We start from the raw sequence: 10,680 nt of genomic DNA, 5'->3' as shown, positions 1-10,680 counted from the left end.
CTGCTTCTCTCTCACTGCTTCTCTCTCTCTCTCTCTCTCACTGCTTCTCTCTCCCCACTGCTTCTCTCCCCCACTGCTTCTCTCTCTGCTTCTCTCTCTCACTGCTTCTCTCTCCCCACTGCTTCTCTCTCCCACTGCTTCTCTCTCTCCCACTGCTTCTCTCTCACTGCTTCTCTCTCCCACTGCTTCTGTCTCACTGCTTCTCTCTCTGCTTCTCTCTCACTGCTTCTCTCTGCTTCTCTCTCCCACTGCTTCTCTCTCACTGCTTCTCTCCCACTGCTTCTCTCTCTCTGCTTCTCTCTGCTTCTCTCTCACTGCTTCTCTCTCTCTCTGCTTCTCTCCCACTGCTTCTCTCTCCCCACTGCGTCTCTCTGCTTCTCTCTCCCCACTGCTTCTCTCTCTCTGCTTCTCTCCCTCTGCTTCTCTCTCCCCACTGCTTCTGTCACGCAGATCACGGAAGTGCCCCGGAACGGGATGGCGATGACCCCGGAAGTTGATATTATTTGTTATTATTTAAAATGTTAATTATTTGGTCACTTGTGTTGATTGTCATTGAATCATTATTTAGGGATGTATATATGTTGATACTGTTGTATTCACTGGTAAATGTAAAATAATAACGACAATGATGATGATCCTGCTGTCGCATGTAACTTGCCACCTTATGACGTGCGAGGGGGGGGGCTTCCGTGACGTCACACACCCTGCCGTGACGCAAACGGTGAGCTCGGGATCATTTACGTTTCGGGCAACGGCCCTTAATAAATGTATACGCTACGCAGAAGGGCTAGTCCCTGAAACGTCGCCTATTATATATTTGTTTTTCGTGTAAGGGGCTGTCCATAAATTACGTCACGCACCTGGGGGGGGGGGGGCAGACATTTGTAACGATGTGTGACGAGTGGGGGGAGGTTTGAGAAATGTGACGTTATATCAAAATGCGCAACTTTAAATATAGACAACACGTTCTACTTAATTAAATAGACTTGTTAACAAATGTTTTCTCCTACATCAGAGTGCAGCGCCACATTAAATACGTACTGCAATGACAATAGTTTAAAGCGATTTGAAGCAAGTTTTATTTTCAAAATGGAAATATGGTTTTGTGGGGGGGGGGCAGGGCTTTGTGACGTCATATTTGAGGGGGGTCTGACTTTCTGTGACGCCGTGTGACGAGGGGGGGGGGTCAAAAATCCTCCAAAATCGCGTGACGTCATTTATGGACGGCCCCTAAGGCCGCACGCGGTGTTATTGACGAGTATGAAGTGTTGTTGTTCGTTTGTGCTTGTACACTGCCACCGTCAACGCAGCAGTATCACCACGTAATGTGGACATGTATTCTAGGCCGTCATGGGCAGGGTAATGAATTAATGAATGCTTGAGCCTGGGCTTGAGCAGGGGCAGGGCGGGGGGGGGAGTCCCAGACAGTGGGGGCAGCAGAGGAGAATGAGCGACCACCCCATCCACGACAGAAAGCCTTGGTTGCTGGGGCAGAGAGTGCGTGGAGGGGGAGTGGAGTGAGATGAGAGGTAGGAGAGTGCGTGGAGGGGGAGTGGAGTGAGATGAGAGGGGGAGTGGAGTGAGATGAGAGGGGAGAGGCAGGAGAATGAGAAACTCACGATGCGTTCACCAATAACTGCCACGGCACTAAATTTTGATTTAAAGCTTTCGTGACTGCAGTAATTCATATTCTTAGCTCTTTCGGTAAAGTCACGTTGAAGGGAAATAATAAAATAATAAAATATATAAAACAATAAAAATTGTCACGACGTTTCGACCATAACACAAACGGTCGTTTTTATTGTTTCCCTTCAACGTAACTTTACCAAAAGAGCTAAGAATATGCCACGGCACTGTTGACCAGGCCGGTTGCACATGACGTCACGCACCCCCGAGGTGAAACTGAGTGTCCCCGCGAGACATGACGTCACGCGCGTGGGGGTCCTCTCGGTTCGAACTTTGACCCCGAGCGCCTGGAGCTGGATCTGTTGAGTTCAACTCGCGCTCGCTCATACAAACACTCTAATTCGACTCTAATTCGTCTTAATTCATACTCTCTAATGCAAACACTCTGATTAGTTTCATACATACACTCTTATTAGTCCAATGCAAACACTCTGATTAGTCCGATACACTCGAATTAGCCTTAATACGTACACTCATGCGTACACCCTAATACACTACACTTACGGTGACATCAGGGTGGCGGCGAAGTCACCACGGCGTTTGTGCCAGGCTAGGTGCCCCTGTGAGGCTATACGGGGATATTTGTCTGTGTTATGTTTCAGGTGTACGTGAGTGTGTGTGTGTATAGAGATGTTAACGTGTGTGCAGTTGTGCACAGTTCAACTGTCCCCAAGTTTTAATTTGTTCAGCGAGGTGAGAGCTCAAGAGACCAGGACGTGCGCGTTCGTCTCATTCGCAAGATGACCCTGGGTCACCAAATTGACAGAAGCAATAAGATAAAAACACTACAGCAATGAGGCAGTATTGTGTTGTACAAGTGTGGCTGGCCGTGTGTGTGTGTGTGTCTGTACAGGTTCGATCCCCGCTCACGGCCAACACCGCCAGTGACGATTATCTGAACCAGTCCTGGGCCTCCACTAGGTGGACTCAGCCTCAAATAAGTACCTGGTGCGGTGTGTAAACATGGCAACTGGGGAGACAAAGGTGGTCGGGCGTGGTGCTGGCCATCCACCCCCTCGAGTGCCGTGCCGACCAAAGGTGCTCGCTAAACAGCACTTGCCCCAACAGTCTGTGAAGGTTATAGGGGGATCTTTGTCTTTGTGCATGTGTGTACAGGTGTGTACAGGTGTATGCGACAATGGCGATGGAGGGCGAGCCTGGTTTTGTGGTGAAATTCTTGTACCTCCTGACCCTCTCCACTGCGTGGGGCATGGGGATCTGGGTGACATTCATTTCAGGTATGAATGCTTTATCATCACCATCATGAGCTTTATCCAAATTTTTCCCAACCAGGTGGCTCCTCCTTGTTTCTTCCAGTGTTAGTATGTCTCTTCCCCAGCGTTTCCTCATCTCTTCCCATATTATCCCCTAACATTTTCACCATATCTCCATGTGTCTGCGCCTACATCTCCACCGTATCTCTCAGTTTCCTTGTGGCTTCAGCCATCGCTTCCATATCTGGTCTCTTTCCGTGTTTCCGTGTCTCCCCAAGTCTACTCTTTCAACAACACATTCCAACCCCCATGTTCTCTCACCTGTTCAGGTTTCATGATACATGGATGCCGCGGTGGCTAGATGTTAACTACCTCGCCTAGTATACAGGACGTCGTTGGTTCTATCCCAACCCTGAATTCTGTATATTTGGAGTTTGCGGTGTCTCTCTTCCCGTGGTCGTGTGGGTTTTTCTCCAGGTCTTCCGTTTTTTCCCCCTCCACATTTAGAAACATGCCTTTTAGAGTATTAAGCTGCTATTCATTCCCAAAAAGATAAGCCATGTCGTTGAGATATCATATGTGGCCAGGTCGCGTCTGAAAAAGACCTATATAGCTCCGTTGGCCTTACCTGGTAACATAAAAAGTTTTAGTTTAGTTTTAGTTTACTTCGCCACTCCATTCCTACCCCCATGCACCGCCCCCCCCCTCTCCCCGTGTTCTCTCTCCGCAGGTCTCATCATGCGTCAGCACCTGCCGCGGAAGTGGCTGCGCAGCGTTCAGGGCCTCCTCTTCCCCATCTACTTCATGCTCGGCTCGTGCTGCTCCATCCTCAACCTCACGCTCTTCGCTCTCTACCACCCGCGCGAGACGCTCGAGACGCAGGAGGTGGTGCAGGTCAGAGGTCGTGGCTCGCTTCTAACGCGGAGATCGCGGACGGCGTTCGCCTCTCACTTCCTCGCAAGTCGCACACAGTGTTCGGTTCTTGCTTCCCACCAATCGCGGATGGCATTGCGTTTCGCATCTTATGAGCTCATGCTGATAACACAATTGCAAACTTGATTTGAAGCTTTCGTGAGTGCAGGAATTACTCTTTGGTTCTTTCGGTAAAGTCAAGTAGAAGGAAAATAAATTAAATAATAGAATACGACGTTTCGATTGCAATACAAGTAATCGTCATCAGGTAGAAAACAAACCTATTGAACTTAGAAATACAATTAAATACAACTCAAAGAGTCGGCTAACACAACAGTCAGCACCTTACCTGGTTGATTACGTTCTTCCAAAGATTGCTAAATTTGAGAGAGAGACAAAACACAGACACGGAGACACACAGACAGACACACAAGCAGAGAGAGACAACACAGAGACACACAGATAGACACACAACAAACACACTCTGTGTCTATGTTGTGTGTCTCTCTGTCTGTCTCCGTGTCTGTGTTTTGTCTCTCTTTCTCAAATTTAGCAATCTTTGGAAGAACGTAATCAACCAGGTGAGGTGCTGACTGTTGTGTTAGCCGACTCTTTGTGTTGTATTTAATTGTATTTCTAAGATCAATAGGTTTGTTTTCTACCTGATGACGATTGCTTGTATTGCAATCGAAACGTATTCTATTATTTAATTTATTTTCTTTCTACGTGGCTTTACCGAAATAACCAAAGAGTAACACAATTGCAATTAATTAGAATAAATAAACCATTCATTTTTGTGAATTGATAAATCTTCATATTCCAACCACCCACAGGTATGTTTGTGGCTCCCCCCACTCACGATGCACGCCCCCCCAACCTCACATCTGTGTAGATGTGGCTGTGGCTCGTGTCCGTGGTGAGCTGGGCTCTCAACGCACGCTGGTTCAGCGACACAACCATCACGAGCCTTGAGAAGATGACCGCCATAGAAATAGAACACGGCATTCTGGGACAAGAGGTCGTCCAACCGATCAATAAGGAAGGGCCACCTTTCGACCAATCACAGGTGGGTGTGACGGAAATTTTAAATTAATTTTTGCATTCTTTAATTAGACCGGTAGGATCCATACTCTTTGGTTCTATTCGGTAAAGTCACGTAGGTAAAAAATACAACAACAAAAATCACGACGTTTCGGCCACAACACAAGTGGTATAGACCGGTAGGGTTTGTGTCACTGTGGTCACAGCACTAACATTGTTTTAAAATGCACGTGTTTACATCCCAGTAGGGGGTAAGATCAGCTCATTCATCATTTATGATCCACATATAACATCATCGTCGTCACCCCCTTGGTGGGTTAACAGTGATTGTATTACGCATAGCCTGACCCTCACCAAAGTAATGTGGAATATTTACCACCGGCTACAAAGAGAGCACTGCCCCACGGCTATTGAGAGTAGGGATATGTTAGCTTTCTGATCTGCTCTTTGAGCAAGGGTAACCTGGTTTCCTACAGAGATGTAGGGGTTAGTCGATCCAATTCAAATGGTTCAAGTATAAAATACACAGTACAGCAGTGGGACAATGACCCATGACGAGAGATTGATTTCAGCTGGGACTATCCGGGTCGGTGACCTGGAAAATATTTCCACACCTGGGACACCACATCTAGTATACATTTTGCAATTACTGTGGCTGCTCTTCACATGCCACTTCCAGTTCAGCGGCAACCCAGAAAATATTCGGTGAGAAACTAAGACCTGCCTATGAACACTGACGCCCAAGAGTCGTGTTTTTTCGCCACGCTGAACGCGCAGGACATGAAGGACATGAAGGAGAAGTGTGCCCAGCTGGAGCAGCGCGATCAGAAGTACAGTCGCGCTGTCGGGCGATTCCGTCGATACCACAAGGCCTCCCTCTTCGCAAACTTCGTCAGTCTGGGCTGCACGGGGATCAGCCTGGCACTGGTGGCACAGCACCTCGGAGCTCTCTGAAGAGGGGCCTGAGTTGTCGAGTGGCCAGGAGAGTCGGTGGATAGGTATAAGGGTGGATCCATGAGTAGAAGGGTGGGCTGGTGAGTGGGTAGGCAGGTGATTGGGTGGGCAGGTGAGTGGGTGAGCAGGTGGGGGAACGGGTGGATGTAAGGGTGAGCAGGTGAGTGAACTGTTTTTAAGCGCTTAGTTTGTTGCTCTTACCCGCACCTCCGATTAGCGCGGTTGGCTATGTACGGTGCGAACGAAGTTCAACTAACATACATTTGGTGAAGGTGTTTGTAAATGGGTGAGTGAGTGAGTGGGGAGATGGAAAACATTAGTGAGCACTGAAAGAGCTGTGAGGAGGAGGATGAAAGCACTGGGTCTCGTTGTTTTTGAAGCACGTCTTGGTGCATATCTTTCTGTGTAACATTCCGTCCAATTTTTTACGTCCAATTTAAGTCACTTTAACACTACTCCTAATCGCGCCCTCCCCAAATCCCCAATTGTGAAAATTAAAACACTGAATCAGAGTCGTTGTCGTCCTTGATATATTTGCATACATTTTTTATTTTTTTAACAAAAACCAGATGCGCGTGATCAATCGCTCCAAGGCACGGGATTTTTAGTTCAAGTTTAGTTTGGAGTTGTAGGTAGAGAATAGTGGTAAGTTAGGGTTGGTGTTTAACTATACAAAAGAGTCCGAAGTGTCCACCACAACTCCTACAGCCAGAAACAAATACCCTGTTTAGAACGATAGAGCACCCATTGAGGTCTGCATGGCTCACAAAGAGTTGATGAGGCCAGTACCAAGCCCAGCCACCGTCTTATCCCCAGTGCTTAGGTTTAGATTCCACACTCATTCATGGCCCAGCCAACTTACGAGAGGCCCAATACAGGGTTAAGATACTACGTATCGCTGATGTTATACACTGCAACTCGGAATCGAACCCAGGTCACTGGGATTGTAGTGCAGTGCGCAAACTATTACACCATTCCCTCACCCCACAAACACAAAGGTTGCCCATATAGCCTCAACACATTGTTGGGTTAAGTGCTATTACCAAGCACCTATCAAGGACAGCACGGGACAAGGGGTTTGGTGGCCACCACCATGCCTGCTGGCCCCCTTTGCCTCCCCAGTGCTGATGTGTTTCGACACTGCACCAGTTACTCATTTAAGGCTGAGTCGACCTACCACACACACACGCACACATTGTTCCCTTCCAGTGTTCAAAGCAAGATAAACATTTTGTATAAGAAAATAAAACTTAAAAATATATTTTAAAACCCAGTAAACTTGTTACCCCAGTAGTGTTCAGATTAAATGTACAACCTAAAGGTAAAGCACACGTATACATATATTTAGATATTTACATACAGATACAAAGACATACACATGCAACACAGTCGAGATGTTTTTAGAATGTTTTGAGAATATAACTGTTAAAATTAAGCATAATGAACACTCACTCTTACTCGAATACCAACCTTATCCCCTAACGTGAATGTATACTAACCATAAAAGTATCCTGAAAACCAACATCAGCCCTAAACCTAACTCAATTGTTAATCCTAACTTTAGCCCTACCTCAAATACTAACCTGAATACTATAACTGCGAAACCTAACTCAAAGCCCAACCCATTTGCGCTAAACCCAACACCAACCGTAATGCTCACCTTGAACCCCTAATAATGCAACCATCCCTACATTTTTTTTTAATATGAAGATATTTTTCTTTGGTTTAACACGTAGGAATATTTATCTTTCTCTGCTCCGGGTGCCTGGAGGAAGCCACAGTGACTGAGGTCACTTATCTCATTGTTCCGTTCGCCGCTCGGAAAATGTGTTTTTCTGTTAAACTCTAAGATTAATCAATCTTCTGTCAGGAGTGTAAATTCAATATTGGCCAAACAGCACCATCTCAATTGCAGGCTCAGACTTTTGCAGTAAATGTTGTTTGCGAGCACCTATTAAGACCGGAATGGTGCACGAAGGGGTGGCGTGGTAATTGCGATCCGCAGCTAACTGCATTTGTTTCCCAAGTACTAATATTTACACCCCCATGTCAGGTATTCATTTAAGGCTGAGTCGACCTAACCGAGGTACACGACAGGTTCAGATTCCTGGTAAAAGATGTTATTCATGGCCAGATATCGAACCCAGTTAAATTGTGTCGCCTGTCCATGCATTCACACATACATGTGACCTACACACAGATACATGTACATATACACACGCACTTGTACACAGATGTACATAAATAGACATTTACTGGAAATACACCCCACAAAGACAAATACCTGTACACATGCATGTACAGCACACATGCACACGCACAACCGGTACCTAGGTCAGTATTAGCGTTAAGCTCACATCAGATGTTAGGCTGAGAGCCAAGGCGAGCCACTTGCCCAGACCCAAATTTAGTCCAAATTTAGTACAGTGTACAACTCAGCCCACAGCCTAAATTTAAAAAAAAAACAGCCCCACTAACGTCTCATGTCCCGGGCCAGTAGGAACAGTGGCAGCTCGGAGCCAAACTGTGCCCCTTCCATGGATACTGATCAGTGAAAGTAACCGCCATTCACTTTTATCAAGATATCTCTCTGCACGTGAGCCAATGTCACGTGACTTCCGACTACATTTGAGTGGATTTGGGTTTTTTTGATTATGGTGATGGAAGGGAGTCGATGCACCCACCTGCATGGTCGTTTCCATCATCTTTACCATCACCATCTTATAATAATGATCATGAGCTTTCATCATGGTCATTCACTGTTAACGGCATCATCTTAAATTTCATCATCCTTATCACCAGAATTCATTACATCATCGTCGTCGTCGTCCCCATCATCCACACCATCCACAGTCTCGCGTGTACATTCACAGTCTCTTTTGTGTTAGTTCTTGCATGGGCACTGGATGGGTCCTTGAGTCGGTCCTGCTTGGTTTCTTGGGGGGGTCAGTCAGAGGTGGTGGTGGGGGGCAGTCCCCACTTAACCCCTCTGGGAAGCGGCAGCCGTGTAGGAGACGACCGTCCCGTTTCGCTCCGACTTGCGTTGCTGGCGGCAGCGGTGGCAGAGCCACACGATGAGGACGATGAGGGCGACGCCGATGATGAGGGCGGTGATGCCAGCCGCCACCAGGAATATCCACGCGTAGTCTAACAGGGAGGAAAGAAGGAGAATGAGAATAGGCACGGGAAGAATAATGAGGTTGTGGAGGTTGTAAGGATGTGAATGAAGGGGAGATTGAGAAAGAGGAGGACGGAGGACATGGAGGTAAAGGTGTGGTATTACGGAGACAGGAAAGTAGTGAAGATTGGAGACATAAGTGGTGATGTAATCAATGACGGATATGGAGAAGGTGGCACAAGCAGTGAAAGAAGAGGTGGTGTGTGTGTGTGTGCAAGCGCCGTTGTGTATCTCACTATATACGTGTACAAGTGTGGTAGATGCACGCACGTGTGTTGTATAGGCATATACGTGCGTGTGTGAAATCAGCCTCAAATGAGAACCTGGAGCGATGTGTAAACATCGTCAAAGGGGAGGCAAAGGAGGTCCGGTTCTGGTGCTGGCCACTCAACCACCTCGCGTGCCATGCCGGCCTTCATTAGGTGCTCGCTAACAGCACTTGCCCCAACAGTCTGTTTAGGCTATATGGGAGAACTTTGTCTATGCTGTATATGTGTGTACGTGTGCACGTGCGCACTACCGGGCTTTGCGATCCCCGAGCGCACACACTTCACGTCGCTCTCCTCCCCGCGGCGCTCAGTGTTGTCAGCGTCCACCAGCAGCTGCACGTGGAAGCAGTACAGCTGGCCCTCGTCGAGGCCCGTCAGCGTGAATGCGGCCTGCCGCGACTGGTAGTCCTTCTACACACAGACACAAGATCAACAACTGCCGTTGTGTTACTATGGTGCTTGGCCCAGGCTAGGTGCACCTTGAGGCCACGTGTCGAAGGCTTACTGGCAGGTTATGGGACACACCCAGGTATGATAGGTTTACTGACTTGAGTTGACTGCCAGATGCACTGCGTGTGCTGCAAACTGTACAAACTTGCTGTGTTTTAGCCGCTCGCTCCTTCAGGAGCCTCCTCCACAGAGGCCGATCTTGATCTTACTGGAATCAGTCATTGGTAAGTTCACTCAACTCCCACAGCCTTCTGTACTGCATCAGCCCATCTCTTCTCCAGCCTTGCCATGCCCGTTTATCCCCCTGTTTGGCCAAACACAAGCTGCTTGGGCATGCGTTGGCTGTGAACGTGGGCTACAACACCCAGCCTCGCCTGCCGGAGCTCGCCGATGGCACTGTGTCCAGATCTGTCAAGGTTCCGGAAGCTCCTCGCACAATCCAGCCAGATTATGAACCCAGGATGGATCTTAGGCAGGTCCGGCTGAATGTTTCGAGGTGGCTCAGGTGTTCACTTGCAGTGTCCACGTTTTGCAAGCATTTGAAAAGAGGCAGCATGAGTGTGGTGAAGACTCGGGACTTTGTGTGGAATGATGGGCGAGGCAGCTGCCACAGAGTATGCCACACAGCATGACACAGTCGATTAAAAGACAAAGCAGAGTTGCCCCCATGAGCACATCGCGTACATACGGGACGTCCTCCACCCTCCTTCCCCACAACTATCCAAAACAAAAAACCTGCCCCGGTACTTTGTCTCACTCCCACACAAACATGAACACATGCACACATCTACACAAAGATCCCCCAATATAGCCCACATCGCATGTTCGGGCAAGTCCTGTTGAAGCAAGAGCTGTAATTTTCTTAAACTTATTTATTCATGAGAGCCACGGTGAGCCATACGACTGCTTTTCAGGAGGGTCCTGCATTGGGTTTTATGTTTAGATGTTTTCAGCCAATTAATGATGAGCGTTTATT

General features: G+C 47.7%; 2 protein-coding genes across 5 annotated transcripts in view; one reads left to right on the top strand and one right to left on the bottom strand.

Moving 5' to 3' along the window:
- The first annotated feature begins 610 nt into the window (after window positions 1-610).
- Window positions 611-6,319, top strand: TMEM205 (transmembrane protein 205). 4 transcript variants are annotated; one of them, XM_032957039.2, is made up of 5 exons: window positions 611-721; window positions 2,803-2,924; window positions 3,631-3,794; window positions 4,705-4,878; window positions 5,631-6,319. In XM_032957039.2, the coding sequence occupies exons 2-5, from the start codon at window positions 2,825-2,827 to the stop codon at window positions 5,805-5,807; spliced, it is 615 nt and encodes a 204-aa protein (XP_032812930.1). In that variant the 5' UTR covers window positions 611-721; window positions 2,803-2,824; the 3' UTR covers window positions 5,808-6,319. The 4 variants fall into 4 exon arrangements, with proteins under 4 accessions (XP_032812930.1, XP_075922288.1, XP_032812922.1 ...); XM_076066173.1 differs by lacking the exon at window positions 611-721 and adding an exon at window positions 1,506-1,529; XM_032957031.2 differs by lacking the exon at window positions 611-721 and adding an exon at window positions 1,886-1,987.
- Window positions 6,320-6,329: 10 nt separating this feature from the next.
- The window catches only part of LOC116943769 (tissue factor-like), a 31,629-nt gene continuing 27,278 nt past the window's right edge, over window positions 6,330-10,680 (bottom strand). The window contains exons 6-7 of the mRNA XM_032956984.2: window positions 9,506-9,665; window positions 6,330-8,954 (exon numbers count right to left, since the gene is read on the bottom strand). Of these exons, the coding sequence (XP_032812875.1) occupies window positions 8,788-8,954; window positions 9,506-9,665 (327 nt within the window). The 3' untranslated portion in view covers window positions 6,330-8,787. The remainder of the gene's footprint in view (window positions 8,955-9,505; window positions 9,666-10,680) is intronic.

The sequence above is a fragment of the Petromyzon marinus genome, chromosome 1 (genome assembly GCF_048934315.1).
Source record: "Petromyzon marinus isolate PM22_M1 ecotype Great Lakes invasive population chromosome 1, UKy_Petmar_22M1.pri1.0, whole genome shotgun sequence".
Taxonomy (NCBI): domain Eukaryota; kingdom Metazoa; phylum Chordata; class Hyperoartia; order Petromyzontiformes; family Petromyzontidae; genus Petromyzon; species Petromyzon marinus.
This window is presented reverse-complemented; position numbering and strand designations above follow the sequence as displayed.